Source organism: Ranitomeya imitator, chromosome 4, assembly GCF_032444005.1.
Source record: "Ranitomeya imitator isolate aRanImi1 chromosome 4, aRanImi1.pri, whole genome shotgun sequence".
Lineage (NCBI taxonomy): Eukaryota > Metazoa > Chordata > Amphibia > Anura > Dendrobatidae > Ranitomeya > Ranitomeya imitator.
Window position 1 is genome coordinate 104,807,738 of NC_091285.1, and position 24,360 is coordinate 104,832,097.

At 44.9% G+C, this 24,360-nt stretch overlaps 1 protein-coding gene across 2 annotated transcripts; it reads right to left on the reverse strand.

The window, feature by feature from the left end:
- Window positions 1–148: 148 nt before the first annotated feature.
- LOC138675555 (heterogeneous nuclear ribonucleoprotein H-like) lies at window positions 149–23,669 on the reverse strand. 2 transcript variants are annotated; one of them, XM_069763900.1, is made up of 12 exons: window positions 23,252–23,669; window positions 22,826–23,012; window positions 22,602–22,757; window positions 14,739–14,882; window positions 11,419–11,557; window positions 10,790–10,962; window positions 10,245–10,316; window positions 10,051–10,157; window positions 9,068–9,203; window positions 6,693–6,776; window positions 6,357–6,455; window positions 149–628 (listed from the first exon to the last, which is right to left on the reverse strand). In XM_069763900.1, the coding sequence occupies exons 2-12, from the start codon at window positions 22,911–22,913 to the stop codon at window positions 510–512; spliced, it is 1,317 nt and encodes a 438-aa protein (XP_069620001.1). In that variant the 5' UTR covers window positions 22,914–23,012; window positions 23,252–23,669; the 3' UTR covers window positions 149–509. The 2 variants fall into 2 exon arrangements, with proteins under 2 accessions (XP_069620001.1, XP_069620002.1); XM_069763901.1 differs by having other exon boundaries at window positions 294–628; window positions 6,357–6,452; window positions 23,252–23,353.
- Between the last annotated feature and the right edge of the window lie 691 nt (window positions 23,670–24,360).

Below are 24,360 nucleotides of genomic sequence, written 5' to 3' on the forward strand. Positions count from 1 at the left end.
TTAACTAGCCTGTATTGTAGGTTTTATATATTGCACTGAAAAAAATAGGTGGTGGGGGGGGTGGTGTGCGCCACACACTGGAAAGGAAATGCAATGAATGGTGATTAGGAAGAAGAAACAACCCACACACACACACAAACAGCCACGATATTGTTCCAGAATTTATTGGCCAAGAGTTTGAGAAACAGCTATACAGATTACATGGCTGGAAAAAAAATCCAGAAAATGATCAGAGGGAAGGAAAAAACAAAACAAACAAAAACAATCCACAACCCTCAGATTTATATGGGAGGAAAAAAAAAACATTATGCATTAAAAGAATATGGCAGGCACAATTTGACTGTTAAAGCAAATATAAAAACACAGCTACTGAAATTCCTACAGAAAAGCTGCATGTTTTAGTTACAATATTTAATAGCATCTTGACAAACTGAAAACTAAAGAAAATTTAGTTATTAAAAATGGTCTCACAGTAAGAGTACAAAAAAAAAAAATAAAAAAAAACAATTTTAAATTCCCCATGCAGCACTCATGTTCATGCTGCTCGACATTCCAGCAATTCCGTTCACTCCTAGTGAGCCTCGTGTTCCACTGCTGTAGTAACTGCTGTTTAAGCCACTTTGACTTCCTTTATAAAAAAAAAAAAAAAAAAAAAAAGTTAAACAGTCACTTAAGGAAAGGGATGAGGAGAATTAATCACCAGATTTTTCAATACAATCTTAACTTCTAACAGGGAGGCAATCACCTACTGTTTAAAAGGGAACCCATTACATCTGCAGGCACCATGTTATAGAGCAGGGAGTGCAAGCAAATTTAATATAACCTGTGTTTTAAGTGTTCAAACCTCTGCTCTTTGTGGGGTTCTCTGTCCAGTGTGCGGTCGGCTTTCTTTGTACATGACTGCAGAGGCTTTGAATTCTTTGCTTTATTTAGCTATCTGCCTCAAACAGCCACGTGTAGGGCTTCTCATACGGTTGTTAACCTGCTGAATGCCATTGTCAATCTGACAGCCACATTCACAGCACAAAGTCAGGAAGTACAGTGTTCTATTCTAACCAGAAAACCATCAGCTCAGAGCACAGACTAAGCCCTCACACAGCTCCATCAACGGAATAAGAAAGTTACAGGTCTCGGAAACTGTCATCACTAAAAAGTACAACTCGTGCTGCAAAGAACAAGCCCTTTTACAGGTATATTTTTTATTATTATAGCGCCATTTATTCCATGGCTCCTTACATGTGAGGAGGGGTGTACATAAGAAGAGGACCTTGCCTGTGAGGGCTCACAATCTACAAATAAAAATTAGCAATGGCTCAAAAAAAAAAAAAAAGGGGGGAGGGGTAGACAGTGCAAACAAATCATGTCAAGGAGGGTTTAAAAAAAAAAAAGAAACATATTCCAGGACATTTAGCGCCTCCATGTTTCGTGATCTGGGGCTGGGTAAGGGCTTATTTTTTGCCTGCCGAGCTGACGTTTTAGGAATACCATTTTGGTGTGGCTACGATCTTTTGATCGCCCATTATTGCATTTTAATGCAATGTTGTGGTGCCCAAAGAAAACAATTCTAGCATTTTGACTTTTTTTGCTGCGCTGTTTACTGATCGGATTAATTCTTTTTAGGCCAGTCTCACACGTCCAGATAATTCTGGTACCGGAAACATCGGTACCGGAATTATCCGTGTCCGTGCGTTTATGTGGCACATCAGTGTGGCACACGTGCGGCATCTGAATGCCGACTGAGTTCCACACGGACCGTGCAGGAGACAGCGCTAGAGTTAAGCGCTGTCCCCTGCATCTGGTGCTGAAGCCGCTAATCATTTCTTCTCTCCAGCATCGTTCGCTGGAGAGAAGATATGAAAACTTTTTGTTAAAAAAAAAAAAAAAAATTCCTGTCCCCAACCCCCTCCCACCCGCTGTTAATAAAATACTTACCAGGCTCCCTCACTGCTTCCTGTCCTCACCGCAGCTTCTCCTGTATGAGCAGTCACATGGTGCCGCCCATTACAGTGATGAATATGCGGCTCCACCCCTATGGGTTTGGAATGATGCTGGAGAGAAGAAATGATTAGCGGCTTCAGTCCCAGGTTGGGGGGTGGTGGTTTGGACAGCGCTTACAGTAAACTGCTTAAAAACAAAAAAAAAAAAATTGTGCAATTTTCCAATACCCGTAGTGTCTCCATTTTTCGGGCTCTCTGGTCGGTTGAGGGTCTATTTTTTGCACGCCGAGCTGACGTTTTTAATTCTACCATTTCGATGCAGATAAGTTGTTTTGATCGCCCATTATTGCATTTTAATGCAATGTCACGGGGTGACCAAAGAAAAATTTAATTCTGGCGTTTTGAAATTTCTCGCTACGCCGTTTAGCGATTTCTAATTGGAGGCATTTGTGTAAAATATTACTACACCTACTACATATATCGGGATTGGATTTTCGAGATGGGAATACTTTTCTAAACCTTAAATCAGACTGATGCTGACTAAGCTGCTTTCTTGTTTGCCAGACGAACTATATTTCCAGTTACACCATTAAATACAGCTGACGTAAAGTGAACTTGAATAGGGAACCTTGTGAAACAGGTCTGTACAAAATGTCTTCAAAGCCTGGAAACTTAGGGTGAACCTTGTGATTGGATGGGAGGAGGTTCATATTGAGGCTGCCTCAATGGAGGCATAAATTGCAGACGGCGTAGATGATAAAAACAATACCACAGATCCAGAGTGTCAGCCTTAGAAAGTCTGTGGCCCAGTTTCTCCCAAGCAGAGAGTTCAAATCGTGGAAAGAACGGTTCAGGCTTAACATGCAATTGGGGTGTTGGCATGTGCTCAAGAGTGGTCGTTTGTGTGGGAGGACAAGTGAGAAAATGGTTCTCAATACAAAACGCTAATCTGCTTCTTCTGAGACAGATGATTAAGTGGTTGAAACATATGCAACAAAACACCACTTGCCAATGAGGGTAAAGGACAAATTGACAAAAGCTGAGCAAAGGCACTGTGGATCCAAAATGGAGAAGCTTCTCTGGTGAGTGGAGGAAAAAAAAAAAAAAAAACAATGAGAACAAATAAATACAAGGAGATTTGGAGACCTGAAGATTCTAGTGTCTGAATGATTTATTCACCTAGGGTTTATTGAAGATAGGCATTATAGTTTCAGTGCCAAAGGAAAAAAAAAAAACGACAAGGAGAGTCCAAGTGACATGTTCATACCCATACAAATTTGTTTTGCCTACTCAAGACCAGGATGGGTCTGATAAAGCAGTCCTTCTTGTAAAATAAGAAAGTTGGAATAGTATCCTTGAAAACATTCCATGTTATGAACAAAGACGACAACCCCATGTACCTGATGGCTCAGAGGACACGAGGGCGCAAGATAGAAACTTTGCAAGGGCGGAAGAAACTGTTGAGGGACAGGAAAGTGAAGAGCTTATTGCTGAAAGATACCATCTCTAACCCAGGCGTCATTCACATGAGAAATCCAAATCTCTTTACAGGAGAGAAGATATCCTCTTATCCAAAAAAGATGAAACAAGGGAATAACTCCTTATTGCAGTGTATTCAAAGGACCGTGGAATACAAAAAAAAAAAAAAAAAAGTAAACCCTCCTAGGAGCGCTTCAGATTCCAGGGACACAATAGTATTTTCCCCAGAAGTATACTTTATGAGGTCACCAAGGCACGAGACAAACCTGTTAAGGGTGACCACGATTTGATCCAGGTGAAGCATTAAACAGTGGCGGAATATGCATTACAGGCCGCAAATAGTGCTGACACAAGAGAAGACTTGCAGGGAAACCTTAAAGCATGCGGCCAATGAGAAAGAAAGCATACTCTAGTGCAGTGTTCCCCAAGTCCGGTCCTCAAGAGCAACCAACAGGTCACGTTTTTCAGGATTTCCTTAGTATTGCACAGGTGATAATTGCATCACCTGGACAGGTAATAATTCAATACATTGTGCAATACTAAGGAAATCCTGAAAACATGACCTGTTCGTGGCTCTTTAGGACCGGAGTTGCGGAACACTGCTCTAGTGGTTCAGTGTCTCAAAGTGACTAACAAGAAAGCAAAAATCCACTTCCACTTTTTTCCTTTTTTGACGCTTAAAATATGGGCCAAGTAATTTTAGATTGTGATTGGATTTTTTTTTCTAAACCAATGATAAAGAGGTTTTAAAATGTATTCTTGAATAAGGAAAAACAAGGGTTGGAAAAAAGGGGTCTCATACTTTCAAACTTTTTTTTTCTCTACATGCTTACTTTTAGTTCAGTTTGTCAGTTAGGGGCTTGAACCTGCAAACATTCGATAGCCTATACCATATTCTACAATACTGTGATATGCACAGTGCAGTTCTAAGCCCATGCTCAGACAACTTCACAGGGGAACCAAGAGGGCAGCCAGTGATTTTTGTGCAATCGGAGCAGCTGCAGGCAGATGCTGGCTTTGTAATTGTCAGCATCTTCTGAATATGAAGTGGGCTTAGTTTCTGAGCCAGCTCCGAGCCATACAGCCCTCAGTGACTGGTGCTGAAAATATATTTGAGATATTAAGGAGTTAAAGGGAATCTTGTCAGCAGGTTTTTGTTACCTCATATGAGAGCAGCGTAATTTAGGTAAAGAAGCCGAATCCAACCATCATCATTTAGTTTACTGGGTGCAGCAGCTTTTAGACTTAAGGTACCATCACACTAGACGATATCGCTAGCGATCCGTGACGTTGCAGCGTCCTCGCTAGCGATATCGTCCAGTGTGACAGGCAGCAGCGATCAGGCCCCTGCTGTGATATCGCTGGTCGGGGAAGAAAGTCCAGAACTTTGTTTCGTCGCTGGCTCTCCCGCAGACATCGCTGACTCGGCGTGTGTGACACCGATTCAGCGATGTCTTCGCTGGTAACCAGGGTAAACATCGGGTTACTAAGCGCAGGGCCGCGCTTAGTAACCCGATGTTTACCCTGGTTACCATCGTTAAAGTAAAAAAAAAAACAACCACTACATACTTACCTACCGCTGTCGGTCCCCGGCGCTCTGCTTCTCTGCTCTGGCTGTGAGCGCCGGGCAGCCGGAAAGCAGAGCGGTGACGTCACCGCTCTGCTTTCCGGCCGCTGTGCTCACAGCCAGAGCAGAGAAGCAGAGCGCCGGGGACAGACAGCGGTAGGTAAGTATGTAGTGGTTGTTTTTTTTACTTTAACGATGGTAACCAGGGTAAACATCGGGTTACTAAGCGCGGCCCTGCGCTTAGTAACCCGATGTTTACCCTGGTTACCGGCATCGTTGGTCGCTGGAGAGCGGTCTGTGTGACAGCTCTCCAGCGACCAAACAGCGACGCTGCAGCGATCCGGATCGTTGTCGGTATCGCTGCAGCGTCGCTAAGTGTGACGGTACCTTTAGAATGAAGCAGAGCTCAGAAAGCTGCCCCCGCCCACACCAGGCACACGTTGCTGATTTTTCACGTTTTTTGGCGATAAGAGCGCTATAAAACCGCAAAAAAAAAAAAAATAAAAAAAATAAAAAAAAAGCATACAATATGCATCCCATCACTTAGAATGAATTCCGCCATTTTTGTGCACATGATGCGTTTTTCTGCGAAAAAAAAAGCGCATTGCGGTAAAAAAGCAGCATGTTCATTAATTTTACGGGTTTTTTGTGGATTTCCCACTATAAAATGCATTGGGAAATGTCCGGAAAAAAACCGCATCAAAAACGCACCAAAAACGCATGCAGATTTCTTGCAGAAACTTTTAGGTTTTTCTCAGGAATATTCTGCAAGAAATCCTGAACGTGTGCACATAGCCTTAGTCAAACTGCATGCATGCTGTGGTTCACAAGTGACATTCCTGAACTGTTTCAGCTTACAAAGCAAAAACCTGCTGACAGATTCCTTTTAAAGAGACTGTTTGCTCATGACGGAACCAAGTCCCGCTGCTTGGTGCTTAATGGCAAAGCAAATCATTTAAATACACCTTCCCACCTGCTTGTCTTCCCTCCATTTCCACCACAGCCCTTATTTGATTGACGGCTCTGGCTTTATAGAGCCAGAGAAGGAAAGCGGGAAAACAAGCGATTGGGAAGGTGTATTTTAAATGATTGGCTCCGTGATGAAGCACCAAACACCTGTACTTTATTTGATCAGTCATTCTGTGATGACTGAATCACTTTAAACCAAATAGTGATAGGACAAATAAAATGTTGATACCTTTTAACATATGTCTACATCTGAATCATCTTGAAACATTTATTTTATTATGTAGAAAGTCTTAAAAACTAGCTGTATGTCTGTGCGCTTGTCAGGTGTGTGGGAAAACAAGTTTGCAAGAGCAGAGATTGCACTAAAAAATACATGCATCACAGCACTGTAACAAGAATCTTACCATAACCACTTAAGCTGGCTTGACTTCCATATCCTGCACCATAACTGCCACTCAAGGCCTGTGATCCAGGGCTGCCATAACTTGTTTGTGCGCCTGCTGCTACAAATTATTGAAACAAGTAGTTTATTTTTAACAAACTTAAGCAAAAAAAATAAGTTAAATGCCACAAAAAGATTTATAGAAATTCAATAGCTTTAAGTATAGAAATACAGCAAAAGATGTGCAGTAATCAAGGGAACTTAAATCTTAAAGCCTAGTGATATGTAGCAGTTTGCATGAACAGTTTTAAAAATTAATGTAAACTTTAAAAGCACACAAACATGACTTTACACTTACCAAGTCCTCCCATCAACTGGCTACTGTATGCACTGCTAGATCCACCAGCTGTTGAATTAAGAAACAGCTCCACATATCTGTGTTCTGTATAGATATATTAAAAAAACAATCAAATCAAATAAATCTTTAAGAATTTATATAAAACATTTAACCCTAAGGACCCAGATATTTTCATTTGCTATTGTTTTTCCCCCTTTCAAAATCCATAACTATTTTTGAATTCACATAGCCATACGAGGGCTTGTTCTTTTTGCAGGATGACCTGTAGTTTTTGAATGACACCATTCACTTTACCATACTATGTACTGAAAATGGGAATCAATTTCCAAGCGGGGTGAAATGGCAGCTGTTCGGCCATCATGAAGTTCTATTAATCGTTCCCATGAGTGAGTTTTTGACGCTGCAAAAGTTTTCACCATTTCTGCACCCATTATATAAAGTCGGATTCTAACATTTTTTTCATTGCATGTTTGTGTACATTTTTGTTTAACATTCGTTTGTCACTGCGTTTTTTTGTCTCGTTATGGTGTGTCACGCTTTAAATAAAGCGGCTTCTTTTTAATACTTCCTGGTTTTTGGCTTTGACAGGACTTTTATATACTTTAGGTGCGGATTACATGGGTAATAGATGCTTTTCCGCAGTAGAAACATACTAAAACCACATGTGCATTTTTTTAATGCAAGTCTATGGTGAAAATCTGCAGAGAACTCTGCGTATCGGCAAAAGAAATTGACATGCTGGGAATTTAAAACACCACAGGTCAGCTTATGCTGAATAAAATAAAAGCACAGTGCATATTACATTTCTACAAATGACATCAAATTTACTGAAACTGTAAGACGCTGTGATTTTGATGCAGCAAACATATGCAGAGTCCAAAACTCACCAAAAGGTCATCTTGGGAATGCTGCCTAAATCAGCCATTATCGGAAAGATGAGGGCTCAGCATGTGAGCCTGCACCAAAGACAGGGAAATCGGCCATTATCTGAAGGGAAGGATGAGGGCTCAGCATGTGAGCCTGCACCAAAGACAAGTAACTTAGTCTAAGCACACACACACAAAAAAAAAAAAAAAAAAAAAGTATAATTTTATGTATAAATAAAGCTATTTTAAAGGGAATCTGTCACCCCATTTTAGGCCTATAAGCTAAGGCCACCGCCATCAGGGGCTTATCTACAGCATTCTATAATGCTGTAGATAAGTCCCCGATGTAACCAGAAAGGTAAGAAAAACAAGCTAGATTATACTCACCCAGGAGCGGTCCCGATGCGGTTCGATGGGCGTCACGGTCCGGGGCCTCCCATCTTCATATGATGACGTCCTCTTTGCCTCCCGTTGCGGCTCCTGTGCAGGCGTACTTTGTCTGCCCTGTTGAGGCGCTGGGCCTCTCTGACCTTTCCCGATGCCTGCGCACTGGAGTACTTTGCTCTGCCCTCAACAGAGCAGACAAAGAACGCCAGAGCCGCGACAGGAAGCAAAGAAAAGGACATCATCGTATGAAGATAGGAAGCGCTGGACCGGACCGTGACGCTCATCGGACCAGACCGCCCCTGGGTGAGTATAATCCAACTTGTTTTTCTTATCTTTCAGGTTACATCGGGTGGGGGGGGGAAATTATATTCAAGTTGGGTATAGATGTAGTCAAAACGGCTGAGAATTATCTTACCTGGTTCCTTTCAGCAAACAGTGACTACTTTAATAACAAAGCCCAAAAAACAATGGCAGAATGCATTCCACCTCCCAATTTAACTGCACTTTCCTCCCCCCATTTATTAGCATGAAATTGTATAACTAATGGTGCCATTCAAAACTACAATTCGTACAGCAATAAAACAAAGTCCTCCTATGGTTATGTAAACAACATACTAAAAAGGGTGGGCAAGAGAGCAGGAAAAAAAAAAAATGAAAGAGTAATCATGAAAAAGACAAAAAAAAAAATAAGAAAATAAACGTTGACTATATACCCACACCTACATACACACATCTCTTATCTATATCCTGGCAGTAGGAAGGGGTTAAATGGGTTTTCGTGGCAAAATAAAAACATTTTTTTGCCCGGAGATGGGTTACGTACAAAAACAAAAAAAAGACTCACTCAATCATACTCCTACCCAACTGATCTGTGGTGTGCGCTTGTGATTGACTGCAGAGGTCAGCTGATTTGAGCAGCACAATCTGATGTGGTATGACTATGCGCTGTTTTTTTTTTTTAAAAGATATCTAGCCTACTGAGTTTTATTTTGCCCATACAAACCCTTTAAGACCGGGAAATTGTCTCTTGCATCTCACTAGAACACCACACGTTGTATAAGGTGATAAAAGAACCTAGTGCACATTTAACTCTGCCACAGAACTGTATCAACAGTTACTTACGCATATTGGCTTTATCTTTGGACATTGCAGCCACAGCATCTTCATGAGTAGCAAACTCAACATCAGCTTCTCCAGTTACTCTGCCATCTGCTCCAATTTCTATATGAACTCTGACTGGATTCAATGGAGAGAAAAACTGCAAACAGAAAAAGAGAAACTAAGGGCACCGTACTCCATATGACATAAAATGGGCAGGCAGTAGTTAGTCCTATAGCAAGTATTGGTAGAGCACTGACAGAGGTGGGCAGAAGGCTGCAGCATTTCAGCAGACTTGCTTGCATAGTTCAAGGGAACCTATAAAAAGGGATGAATGCTGTTAACCGGCAAATATAGGGTAATTCTGCAGGTTAATAGTTTCAAATAGGTACCTGGCCACAGTCCTGAAATAGCAGCACTTGGGAGAAAACTTACGATTATTTTTCTTGGAAGCTGAAGGCTTTCAATCACGCAGGTGTGCCAGACACTGTTGCAGTCAGTGCTCACAGCACTGGGAGCGGTGGCTAAAAGCAATCTAGCACTTAAAGCTAGCTAAGCCGCGAGTCAGTACAGAGTAGGCCATTATTCAGTGCTGCGGCGTGCTTACAGCCATCGCTCTCAGTACAGCGAGAGGCAACTAACAGCATGACTGAAAGCCAGCAGCCCCTGGGAGGAATCAGGATTAATGTTTATTGCAGCAGCTGGGCACCTTCATAACACTAATAACCCTAGATCTGCAGGTTAAAAGCGTCAAAGGTCTGGCATACACGAGGCCAACTTAGCATACTGGTCAAGACCCTTCCACACTGCACTTTGTCCCATGTTCAGTGGTCCCATCGGAGCTTACGTACATATCTCTCCCCCCCCCCCGCAAAATGGGATTTGGGAGTATGAGCCTTCAAGCCCACTGACTGTTCGCATTGATTGTTATAGTCAATGTGTGCTTTGTTGTGCATCATTTTCTCCTGGAGGTATACACTTAAATGTATTAGACATGCTATACTTACAGTATATATGTCAGTTTCAGTTGCTCTGTAAGGGAGACCTCTCATATGTACGCAGTGACCGGTTGTGCTTTGAAAGCTAGATCCATCTGCATATCTATGATCTGAAACTGTTGGTAAAAAACACCACATACAATGTTAAGGCAAACAGAGGACACCAAGGAGTGTGGGGCAAGTGCAACAGCTATAAGATATACCTCTTCCAAACCTTTGGTCTGCACCAAATGCATATTCATTGTATCCGTTATATTCCTCATAACCACTGTAACCTGCAGAACAGAAAGACTTGTCATTTACAGCCCACAGTCTAGGCAATTCGCCATGATGCTGTGTGATCAAAACTTCAAGGCCTCCATGTATTTTAATTAAAACACCCACCTCTAACATTTTATTACATTTCAAAATCTCAAAAAAGAAAAAAAATTATAAATGTGTTTGTTTTAAATCAGCCTGAGGAAGTTTCTGTTGTAAACCATTAATGACCTATTTTTGACATTGGTACCATTAGTACTAGGTGTGATACCCCCCAATATTAGAACAAACAGGTTACAGAAGTCTAGCAATGTGAATACTTTTCTGCCCAATGATGACAAGTATTCTAGGAGTGATACCTTTATTGGCTAACCAGAAAATAATATGTTTGCAAGCTTTCAGAGCACAGTGGCTCCTTCCTCAGGCAAGATTACAAATTATACATTTGTTATTGTACATCAGAAGTCTAGCAAAAAATACTTCGGCTTACCTCCACCATATCCACCACGCCTCATTCTATCAAAACCTCTTCCCAAATTATTGTAGCCTCTCCCCATACCAGGTCGATCATAGGGCCCTGGGCGCTGCATACCAAAAAGCTTTCTGGGAGGATCATAGTGTGTACGAACCTCAGCTCTACTGCTTTTAAATATTTCTATATACCTGGAAAAGTTGGAAGGAAATCAAAAGTGCAGTAAGATACATATTCACAAGCTACTAATGCAATTCTGATATGTGACAGTATAAATTTAATCTACATATATTTTAACAAAAAAAATGTTGCAAACACTTACTGTAATCTTAACATTTGACCATAGATTGTCTCAGTATGGTGCATGAGTCATTACAACATAAGAAACATTGAAGCACACATGGTCTGTATAGTCACAGGTGCAAGTAAACCCATTGTGACAAATCAATTGCATTTGATACCATATACTATACATAAATAAAACAGTCAATCACATTTTCTTATGGCAGTACTAATCTAATTTCATGATAACATTAAGCCAATAAATTCACTTTAGAACCAACTCATACACATTACAAATTCTAAAATATTGTTAAAGTTACGCATCTATACCATAAGAAAAGTGACATCCAACCATCCATCCCCACCTGTGCCCTATTCTCTCCTTGTGTTTCTTTAGAGCCTTTTCAGCTATTTCCTGTGAAGCAAACTGCACGAAGGCCTCCCCCGTACTCCTCCCCTGGAAGTCCACCGGCAATGTTATCCCATTTGGCACGATTTCCAACCCTTCAACCCAAGGACAAATAACCCCAGTGGGGGGTTAACATTTTATGTATAAATATTTGTAAAAATAAAATTACAAGCCCAGACAGACATCTTTCTTTTCTGTTTTAAACACCAGATAAGGGCAGCAGCAAACATTGCATTAAATCATTTTATTCTTAAAATATGAAAAAAAAAAAAAAGTGCTTTTCAAGAAAATACATTTAGACAGTAATAAGGCTTCCCCCGCCAATTAATTAATGCAGCTTTCGTTTGCAATAAATACTCAAGCTAGAGAGCTTGGCCATCTCTGGCAGTCCTATTAAAAATGAATGGAGCGAAGTAGCGAATATTTGGTCTATGCTCCATTCAAAACAGGGCTGGGATTGTGTGGGGGTCTAAGGAATTAGAAGTTATACCCTTTCCTATGGATAGGGTATAAGTTCTCATGGCGAAAATCCCTTAAAGGCCCCTATACACAATAGACTGTAGTTGGCCAAACTATTTTTGCAGACCATCTATTATGTATGGGTGCTTGCTGAGAAAATATAAAAGGGGTGAGGGGGAGAGAAGGAGCAGCAACGAATGTAAAAATTGGTCAACTTTTATTCTGCAAGCACATAAGCTTCCACCACAAAACAGGTGACAGACATTTACACTGCAACATACTTGTTAGTAAACCTTGATAAAAATGCTCATTTCACGATTACTTTGCCGTGTAAACAGGCTGAAGATCACAACGCTTGTTCATTGGGTGAAATGATAGTTTGCGCAGAGAAAAAAACAAAAAAAACCACCACGTTCTTGAGAGGTGCATCACCCTGTGTAAACAGGACTCGAGCGGTCAGAAACTATGGCAACCTAATATAGCATGTTACGAGCGCATCGTTTGCCTTGTTCTGCCTCTAAACAAAAACAAACCGATTTACCAGTTTGACTGCCAAATAGTCAATTTTTTTTACTGATTTGTGGCCATATCGAGCTGCTGGTTGGTCCATGTTAAAAGACCTTTACTGTGCTCTCTAAAAAGGCCCAGGTAAGTATTCATGTGTCTAAGAGTTGGTTAATATAGCGATCACAATTATCTTAAAATTAACCTGTCAGCAGGATTGTGCACAGTAACCTACAGTGTCAGGTTGGCGCCGTTATACTGATTAAAGTGATACCTAGGTTAACGAGATCCATCCTGTTGTGTAATCTTTATGTGTAGTTTTCAGTTAATGAGATTCTCGTGCTTTGGGATGATCTGGGGGGGGGGGGGGGGGGGGGGGTGCTTTGTTTACATATTTATCTGTATGCTTATAACAGGTCATTGATCCCTCAGTTACTTGCCCCCTATTTTACATACTGTATATGTGATTCTTTGAAGAAAAAAAAAATTACATTCATCATGCAGGTGCTTGTGCTGTAGCATGATCGGATCTATAATATCCATATATTCATTTTATTTATAATATAAATGTGAAAAAAAAAAAAGTCTTCCTCAAAGTGGCACCGGCTGCGCCAGTGCAGAAGTATAATTCGTAACGTGATGGATGCTACTGCAAAAGGCATCACTGCCATTTTACTAGCGGCAGAAAAAAAAAAAAAAAAAAACCCACCAAGATGTCACAATCCTGCGCAGTCGCATTTGTCGGATCGCCAATAGATGCTACTGCAAAGGTGCGGCCAGCGCCATCTTGGTGGAGACTTTTTTCCTCTAAAGCAAAGTGGCGCCAGCGGTGGAGTCTGTGCAGTAGTATTTATCACCTTCCGGATTGTGCTACTGCAATTTTTTCATCTTAAATTTATATCGCTAAATATAATATATGGATATTATAGATCCAATCATGTTACAGTGCAGGTGCCGCTTGCATGATTAATGTAATTTCTCTTTTCTTCAAACATATACAGTATGTGGAATAGGGGGCAGGTCACTGAGGGATGGGTCATAAGTCATATAGATACATATGTAAGCAGAGCACCACATAAAGACCCCTTTTTCCCCCCACAGGTCATCCCGAAGCACGAGAATCTCATTAACTGAAAACCACAAAAAGAATAAACAACCACAGTATCATTTTAAATTCGTATAAAGGTGCCTACCTGACAGTGTCTGTAGGTTGGTTACTCAGCACAACCCTGCTGACAGGTTCCCTTTAAGTGTATGGGCACCTTAAGCTGTCTATTCACCTGAGAACCAGAGTAGAAGGGTTTGTTTAAATGTTTATTTGCATAGGCAGACCAAAATAAACGATACACATTGAGCAATCTGTAATAGATAGGCAGTCATTGCTTTTGGCAACACAGGACAATGCACAGCTGAGAACGACGATCTTTTGTGCATCGCACAAAAATATATCACAAGATGAAAGAGCGTTTGGCTTGTTCATTGGCAGCCCGTTTACACTAGAACAGAATTGTCAAATTAAATGTTTTTAAGAACGCTTGTTCAGAGTTCTCTTGCAGTGTAAATGCAGCTTTAATATTCCCCCTCATATTTGTAATGTAAATATTTAACAAAGTTTATGGAAACGAGGGCTGTAAATAAAATAATGTACCTTTAAAAACAAACATCATACAGGAAACAAATTCTTAAGTTCTCTTTTAAGAGGATATTAAGTCACTTAAAGGAATAGGTGATAACTTGTTGATCATTGGGGATCTGACAGCTGAAACCCCACTAGAATAGGGAATTTTTTATTCCAACAAATGTAATCCCCAGTAGAATGGAGCAGCGGCGCATTCCCTGCAATCACACATGCAGCAATCAAGGAATTATCACCCATTTTATAAATAGTTTATATTACCTATCCCTGTAACGGATATATGATGTGGAGCAGTGGAAATCTGGGTTATAATAAAGGAAATTATACTATAAACTTGGTCTTAAAAACTAGTTTTAAGTAAAATCATAGTTGAAAATGTAATTAAGTAAATATATTGTTTATAATGCACAACAATATTGTACTAAACACAAACAAATTATGAAGGCTATGATCGGTCTTAGCAGATCTTTCACGTGTATTTTATACAGGTGCTTAATATGAGGATTCTTTACACTAGTATTATGAAAAGCAACAACACTATTGAATTAAAAGTTGCTATGATGGGCAATAAGACACACTTTAAAAGTAACGGTTAACATTCTAATATACTTTGTGAAAGAAGTTTCCTAACGCATCATCATCTTTCAAAAACCACACCATTAAAATGGTTCCTGTACCTGAAAAAAACTGAACTATTTCTTCCTTGCTGCAGCCAAAGGGCAGACCTCTTAAACGAACAAAGCCATCATTGGCAGTGTCGGGACTGTTTGGACCAGTGTGCTTTAAAACCCAGTCCATTTCAACACTGTTAGACTTGAAAACTGGAATAAGAAAGAAACCATTAGTACATAGTTAATTGAATAATCAGACCTTATGTTCTTGGGCAGCCATACTAATAGTGACAGATACATAAACTCTGCTTGCTACTCCTTCCAGTCATTTGTGCTATGCTGCAGCAGGGACAAGATAATGTCTTCTAGCTACAAGTACAGTCACTCTGCATTGATTGACATTTTTATTTTTTTTTAATTGAGCAGGAATGGACAATTTTTAACGTCACCGCTCTGCTTTCCGGCTGGCCGGCGCTCACAGTGCAGGAAAGCAGAGCGCCGGAGGACAGACATCGGAATGTAAGTATGTAGTGTTTGTTTTTTTTACATTTACACTGGTAACCAGAGTAAACATCGGGTTACTAAGCGCGACCCTGCGCTTAGTAACCCGATGTTTACCCTGGTTACCAGGGGACTTCGGGATCGTTGGTCGCTGGAGAGCTGTCTGTGTGACAGCTCTCCAGCGACGCTGCAGCGATCGACATCGTTGTCGGTATCGCTGCAGCATCGCTTAGTGCGACGGTACCATTAGTCACAGCCAAAGCTAACAGACAATTCTCCTTCTTGACCGGTCCTCTGCTTTCGACACAAGTCGATCACTGCTCATTCTTTCTTCCCTTGGCATCAAAGACCTTGCCCTGGATTGCCTCATACCTATCCAACCGCACATTTAGCGTTTCCCATTCCCACACTACCTCCTCATCCCGCCCTCTCTCTGTTGGAGTCCCTCAAGGCTCTGTCCTAGGGCCCCTACTTTTTTCCCCCATCTATACGCTTGGCCTAGGACAACTCAAAGTACCATGGCTTCCAGTACCACCTGTATGCAGATGACAGTCAGATCTACCTCTCTAGCAAAGATGTCACCTCCCTGCTGTCCAGAATCCCGAAGAGTATGTCAGCCATATCCTCCTTCACCTCTCGCTTCCTAAAACTCAATGTAGACAAAACCGAATTCATCATCTTTCCCCCACCTCACGTATCCTCCCCCTACCCGATCTATCTATTATGGTAAACGGCATCACGCTCTCTCCCGCACCTGAAATCCGCTGCCTCAGGGTAACTCTCGACTCTGCCCTGTCCTTCAAACCGCACGTCCAAGCTCTTGCCACCTCCAACTCAAAAATATTGCCAGAATCTGTTCCTTCCTCAACCCACTATCTACCAAAACTCGTGCATGCTCTCATCATCTCCCGCCTCGATTACTGCAACACCCTCCTCTGTGGCCTCCCTGCTAACTCCCTTGCACCACTCCAGTCTGTCCTCAACTCTGCTGCCCAGCTAATCCACCTCTCTCCTCGCTACTCCCCTGCTTCTCCCTCTGCAAATCCCTCCACTGGTTCCCAATGTCCCAATGAATCCAGTTCAAACTACTAACACTGATCTACATAGCCATCCACAACCTGACCCCTCCCTATATCTCTGAACTAATCTCCCAATATCTTCCCTCACAATCTTTGATCCTCCCAAGACCTCCTACTCTCCTCCACTTATTCGTTCCTCACACAACCGCCTCCAAGATTTCTCCCGAATATCCCCCATCCTCTGGAATTCAATGCCTCAACACATCCGATTATCCACCACCCTCGGATCCTTCAGACGGAACCTGAAAACCCATCTCTTCAGGAAAGCCTACAATAACAATGCCACCGCCTCAACCCTACCTTCTGTCTCTTCCCCACTATCCCATAGAATGTAAGTCCGCAAGGACAGGGTCCTCTCCCCTCTGTACCAGTCTGTCACTGTAAACCTGTTTACTGTAAACGATATCTATAACCCTGTATGTAACCCCTTTCTCATGTACAGCACCATGGAATTAATGGTGCTATATAAATAAATAATATGCACTATACTGAGCACTTATTCCAGGGGGTTTCATTCCAAATTCCCCAAAAACGAAATTCGGTCATAACCCTCTCCCTAAGAGATAGGTGGAGTCAACTTGGTCTATTTGGCTTCTGTTCCAGAAGGGTCCCATAGTTTTAGAAGTGCACACAAATGCAGTGGGCCACATCTTGTTACACCAAAAAGACACCCAAAATAAAATAAATAAAAACAGATACTGCCGCAACAGAGGCCAGACAGAGACTAAAGTGACCCCATCTGCCTTAGGCTGGGGTCACACTACAGCATAATACAGATGAGTGTTCAGCGATAAAAAACAAAAAAAAAAAAAAAACCATGCATAACACTCTGCCCAATGTTAATCTATGGGGCAACTCCCATCATCCGTTTTTTTTCTTGTCCGTATTACACTTGCGAGTGAAATCGCAGAATGCTGCGATTGTCCGCGTATCTCAGCTGAGAAACGCCAATGCAAGTCTATGGGGGCAAGAAAAATACGGATTACACACGGACCATCATTCTCCGGCATTGGGCAGGTGACAGGAAAGGCTCAGCCATTATTTGCTCATTTTGCAAGTGTGTGAGAAAATTTCACCATACGGATGAGATACCGGTGACACACGTATACTTTTTTGAGAAAAAACGCATCCTGGCATTGCACACGGATGAGATACGGATCACCATATGGAGAACATTTGTGCGATTCTCAGTAGACAAAAATCGGACAGATTTTTTATACATTGTGTGTGACCGCGCCCTTACAGTGAGCGATTTCAGTTGGATTATCGTCTGAATCTCATTTTGGGGGAAATTGAATAAACATCAGGTACAAAAATTTTTTTTATAGGGCTTTATTTTTAGGGTTACTACTAAATCAAGAACTATTTTTTTTTTTTTTTTTTAAAAGCTGATTTTTTTCTTCATTGTCTTCGTTAAGAGCTACAACTTATGTGGGGTGACATCAAATTTTTATTAGGGTACTTAACATTTTAAAATTGCATTTTATTCTGAATTTTCAGACAAAAAACAAACAAACTGACTTTTGCTTTCGACAATTATAGATCGAGATTGGTTTGGAGACCATGTGGGCAAAGGCCTTCACAAGAACATCTAAAAAAAGTGTCCCTGGAGCAGTTTTTAACCCCTTAGTGACAGAGCCAATTTGGTACTTAATGACCAGGCCAATTTTTGCAATTCTGACCACTGTCACTTTATGAGGTTATAACTCTGGAACGCTTCAACGGATCCCGCTGATTCTGAGATTGTTTTTTCGTGACATATTGTACTTCATGTTAGTGGTAACATTTCTTCGATATTACTTGCGATTATTTATGAAAAAAACGGAAATATGGCGAGCTTGGAAGTGAAGGAGCGCCGTTTTACTTTTTCAATGTAGAATTGGCAGGAATTGAGATTGGACGCCATGTCGTGTTTGGAGAGCCTCTGATGTGCCTAAACAGTGGAAACCCCCCACAAGTGACACCATTTTGGAAACTAGACCCCTTAAGGAACATATCTAGATGTGTGGTGAGCACTTTGAACCCCCATGTGCTTCACAGAAGTTTATAATGTAGAGTCGTGAAAATAAAAAATATTTTTTTTTCCACAAAAAAGATATTGTAGCCCCCAAGTTTTTATTTTCACAAGGGTAACAGGAGAAATTGGACTGCAATAGTTGTTGTCCAATTTATCCCGAGTACGCTGATGCGCCATATGTGGGGGTAAACCACTGTTTGGGCGCACGGCAGAGCTCGGAAGGGAAGGAGCGCCTTTTTGGAATGCAGACTTTGATAGAATGGTCTGTGGGCATTATGTTGCGATTGCAGAGCCCCTGATATACCTAAACTGTAGTAACCCCCCACAAGTGACCCCATTTTGGAAACTAGACCCCCCAAGGAACTTATATAGATGTGTGGTGAGAACTTTGAATGCCCAAGTGCTTCACAGAAGTTTAGAATGCAGAGTCGTGAAAATAAAAAATATTTTTTTTTTTTCACAAAAAAGATTTTGTAGCCCCCAAGTTTTTATTTTCACAAGGGTAACAAGAGAAATTGGACCCCAGAAGTTGTTGTCCAATTTATCCAGAGTACGCTGATGCCCCATATGTGGGGGTAACCCACTGTTTGGGCGCACGGCAGAGCTCAGAAGGGAGGGAGCACCATTTGACTTTTTGAGCGCAAAATTGGCTGTCGTGTTTGGAGACCCCTTGATGTACCTAAACAGTGGAAACCCCCCAATTCTAGCTCCAACCCTAACCCCAACACACCCCTAACCCTAATCCCAACCTGATCCATAATCCTAATCACTAACCCTAACCATAATCACAACCCTTACCCCAAAACAACCCTAATGTCAACCCTAACCATAACCCTAATCAAAACCCTAAATCCAACACACCCCTAATCCTAATCTCAACCCTAACCTCAAACCTAACCCTAATCCCAATACACCCCTAATCACAACCCTAACCTTAACCCTAATCCCAAACCTAACCCTAATCCCAAGCGTAACCCTAATGCCAACCCTAACCCTAATACCAACCCTAATCCAAACCCTAACCCTAATCCCAGCTCTAACCCTAACTTTAGCCCCAACCCTAGCCCTAAGGCTACTTTCACACTTGCGTCATTTGGCATTCCGTCACAATCCGTCGTTTTGGACAAGAAACGGATCCTGCAAATGTGCCCGCAGGATGCGTTTTTTTGCCCATAGACTTGTATTGCCGACGGATCGTGACGGATGGCCACATGTCGCGTCCGTCGTGCACTGGATCAGTTGTGTTTTGGCGGAGCATCGGTACAAAAAAACGTTCAATGAAACATTTTTTTTGTACGTCGCATCCGCTATTTCTGACCGCGCATGCGTGGCCGTAACTCTGCCCCCTCCTCCCCAGGACATAGATTGGGCAGCGGATGCGTTGAAAAACTACAGCTGCTGCCCACGTTGTGCACAATTTTCACAACGTGCGTCGGTATGTCGGGCCGACGCATTGCGACGGCCCCGTACCGACGTAAGTGTGAAAGAAGCCTAACCCTAAATTTAGCCCCAACCCTAAATTTAGCCCCAACCCTAACCCTAATTTTAGCCCCAACTGCTGTTCTCCTGCCGGCCGGCAGATGGAGACAGATGGCGGGCGCACTGGGCATGCGTCCGCCATGTTCTTCTGCCGGCGGCCAGGAGGAGCAGCAAGAGGATCCAGGGACCTAGGTGAGTATGCTAGGGTCCCCGAATCCCCCTATTTCTCTGTCCTCTGATGTGCGATCACATCAGAGGACAGAGAATTACACTTTACTTTTTTTTTTTTTTTTTGCGGTCGCCGGTAAACAGTTAATTACCGGCGATCGCAAAACAGGGGTCGGTAATACCGACCCCGATCATGCTCTTTGGGGTCTCGGCTACCCCCGGCAGCCGAGACCCCAAAGATTCTCCCGGTGCCGGCCGGCGGGCGCACTGCGCATGCCATTTTGAAGATGGCGGCGCCCACCGGGAGACACGAGGAGCATCGGGGGAGCTAGGTGAGTATTGGGGGGCCACCTGGGACCCCTTTTCTCTGTCCTCCGATGTGCGATCACATCGGAGGACAGAGAAATTAAAAAGAGATCGCTTTTTTTTTTTTGCGATCGCCGGTAAACGGTTAATTACCGGCGATCGCAAATGCGGGGTGGGTTAAAAACCCCCCGAATCATGTTCTCTGGGGTCTCGGCTACCCTCAGCAGCCGAGACCCCGGAGAAAAATCGGCCTCTGGGGGGCGCAATGGACTTTTTCCACAGCGCCATTAATTAACGGCACTGTGGTTTAAGTACCCTTAGCTGCCGCCATTAAAAGGCGTATCGGCGGTCACTAAGGGGTTAAACATGGCATCAGCATCTCCGGACATGTCTCCTACCAAACACATCTGGCACAATGTACGCTAGCCAGACATCACTGCAGTCACACCAACAGCAAAGCATTATACCAATTTGATGGCGGAACCAATGAAATGGCCATTTATCTAAAGTGTGTCTGCTATAGAGCACATCATTGATTAGCAATAGCAAACAGAGCTGCCGGCAGTGGATCCCGAGAATGTGTGCACATATCATACACCACTAGTGTGCTCACAAGCTCCCATGATCCGGTCCTGTCCCCAGTTTGGCTTTGCCTTCTGCCCCCTGCTACAATCAGCACTTCATTATTTTAATGCAGCATCCCCATTCCCTGTATCCTGAACACAAGTCCCAGGATTCAGAGCAGTCTGGCTCTGAGTGGGCCTTATATCTGGGCCTCCATGAGTGCTGGAAGCTATGGAGCTTCTGGCCTCTAGAAGCCAGAGGCCATGCGGGAGAAGGCATTGGACATGTAGGCCGGAGTATTATCCTGCTCCAAGGGCTGCTTCTGCCCCACAGTACAGGACAACGGGTACGAGATGGGTCCTGCTCAGTATCCCTACACAGAATATTAAATAGTCTAAAGAAAACAATGAAGGAAAGCTCAGGGACAATAACGGACACACACGGCCTGCCGGACACGCGCGCGCGGCCTGCCGGACACACGCACACACACACACGCGGCCTGCCGGACACACGCACACACACACACGCGGCCTGCCGGACACACGCACACACACACACGCGGCCTGCCGGACACACGCACACACACACAGGCGGCCTGCCGGACACAGGCACACACACACAGGCGGCCTGCCGGACACAGGCACACACACACAGGCGGCCTGCCGGACACAGGCACACACACACAGGCGGCCTGCCGGACACAGGCACACACACACAGGCGGCCTGCCGGACACAGGCACACACACACAGGCGGCCTGCCGGACACAGGCGGCCTGCCGGACACAGGCGGCCTGCCGGACACAGGCGGCCTGCCGGACACAGGCGGCCTGCCGGACACAGGCGGCCTGCCGGACACAGGCGGCCTGCCGGACACAGGCGGCCTGCCGGACACAGGCGGCCTGCCGGACACAGGCGGCCTGCCGGACACAGGCGGCCTGCCGGACACAGGCGGCCTGCCGGACACAGGCGGCCTGCCGGACACAGGCGGCCTGCCGGACACAGGCGGCCTGCCGGACACAGGCGGCCTGCCGGACACAGGCGGCCTGCCGGACACAGGCGGCCTGCCGGACACAGGCGGCCTGCCGGACACAGGCGGCCTGCCGGACACAGGCGGCCTGCCGGACACAGGCGGCCTGCCGGACACAGGCGGCCTGCCGGACACAGGCGGCCTGCCGGACACAGGCGGCCTGCCGGACACAGGCGGCCTGCCGGACACAGGCGGCCTGCCGGACACAGGCGGCCTGCCGGACACAGGCGGCCTGCCGGACACAGGCGGCCTGCCGGACACAGGCGGCCTGCCGGACACAGGCGGCCTGCCGGACACAGGCGGCCTGCCGGACACAGGCGGCCTGCCGGACACAGGCGGCCTGCCGGACACAGGCGGCCTGCCGGACACAGGCGGCCTGCCGGACACAGGCGGCCTGCCGGACACAGGCGGCCTGCCGGACACACACACACACGTGGCCTGCCGGACACACACACACGGCCTGCCGGACACACACACACGGCCTGCCGGACACACACACACGGCCTGCCGGACACACACACACGGCCTGCCGGACACACACACACACACACACACACACACACACGGCCTGCCGGACACACACACACACACGGCCTGCCGGACACACACACACACACGGCCTGCCGGACACACACACACACACGGCCTGCCGGACACACACACACACGGCCTGCCGGACACACACACACACACACACACACACACACACACGCCCTGCCGGACACACACACACACGGCCTGCCGGACACACACACACACATAGGCAGCCCCTCACACACTGCACTCACCTTCCACGTATCTGTGGCCCATGGTTTCTCGGTCTTTCTTCAGGCCAATATTGAGATCCTCTTCGCTTTCAAACTCCACAAACGCCTCCCCGCTCGGCCGGCCTTCCCGGGTGTAGATGAAGTGCACTCCGCAGCTGCCATTCAGGATCTTACATTCTGAGGACAAGGCAGAGTGTCACCAGGACGGCCCGGCCGGCACGCGGCACAGCGGCCATTGTACTCACCGGCGAAGAAGCTCTCAATCTCCTCCGCAGAGCAGGACCACGGGAGCCCGCGGATCTTCACAACGTTGCCTTCACCGCCTTCAGACATTTTCTCCGTCACAGACACAGAAGGGCGGAAAGTACAAACACGTGACTGGCTGTTTCGTCACAAAGACAAAATGGCGGCGGCGCGCGGCTAAGACTGAACCTGCAGCACAACGTGAACACAATACAGAGGAGAACCGGTCACTCGTTAGCAAGGTAGCGTGCACGGCCACAACAGTATGGTGACGTGGCAGAAACGCTGGGCAGTACGCACACGAAGCTACACAATGCATACACAGTCAGTACACAAATGGCGAAACAACTACGCGGCCCTCACACAGTACGATGCTGCCCAGTAACCACGGCAGGTCGGCTCGCTGCGGCTACACACCCGGCTCTCACCTCTGTTACAGCAGATGTCTCTCTGGCCAAGAAGGAGCTCTGGACTGCAGGCGGTCTCTACACTCGAAATGCTGGGCATGCGCTGTAACACCGCCCCGCCTTATGGCAGGTTGTATACGTCATAGGCAGCCAGGGCCTCGCTTTGGAGGAGGCTGGGAGCCCCTCATCCTAGATGATCCTACACACTAGGGAACCTGACAGCACGTTTTCCCCATATACAGTCAGCCCAGCACCTGTGCACCCTCTATTACAGCATACTAGAGTGCTCTCTACATGTGTCCATGTACAGTCAGCCCAGCACATGTGCGCTCTCTACAGCACACTAGAGTGCTCTCTACATGCCTCCATGTACAGTCAGCCCAGCACCTGTGCTCTCTCTGTTACAGCACACTAGAGTGCTCTCTACATGTCCATGTACAGTCAGCCCAGCACCTGTGCTCCCTCTGTTACAGCATACTAGAGTACTCTCTACATGTCTCCATGTACAGTCAGCCCAGCACCTGTACGCTCTCTGTTACAGCATACTAGAGTACTCTCTACATGTCTCCATGTACAGTCAGCCCAGCACCTGTGCTCTCTCTGTTACAGCACACTAGAGTGCTCTCTACATGCCTCCATGTACAGTCAGCCCAGCACCTGTGCTCCCTCTGTTACAGCATACTAGAGTACTCTCTACATGTCTCCATGTACAGTCAGCCCAGCACCTGTGCTCCCTCTGTTACAGCATACTAGAGTGCTCTCTACATGTCCATGTACAGTCAGCCCAGCACCTGTGCTCCCTCTGTTACAGAACACTAGAGTGCTCTCTACATGTCTCCATATACAGTCAGCCCAGCACCTGTGCTCCCTCTGTTACAGCATACTAGAGTGCTCTCTACATGTTTCCATGTACAGTCAGCCCAGCACCTGTGCTCCCTCTGTTACAGCACACTAGAGTGCTCTCTACATGTCTCCATATACAGTCAGCCCAGCACCTGTGCTCCCTCTGTTACAGCACACTAGAGTGCTCTCTACATGTCTCCATGTACAGTCAGCACAGCACCTGTGCTCCCTCTGTTACAGCACACTAGAGTGCTCTCTACATGTCTCCATGTACAGTCAGCCCAGCA

Coding starts and splice junctions, on each gene's coding strand:
- LOC138675555 (XM_069763900.1), bottom strand. CDS start 22,913: ATGTCTGAAGGCGGTGAAGGCAACGTTGTGAAGATCCGCGGGCTCCCG. Junction 10,317..10,789: donor GCGTGGTGGATATGGTGGAG/GTAAGCCGAAGT, acceptor TCTGTTCTGCAG/GTTACAGTGGTTATGAGGAA. Junction 629..6,356: donor AGCCAGCTTAAGTGGTTATG/GTAAGATTCTTG, acceptor TTTTTTATAAAG/GAAGTCAAAGTGGCTTAAAC.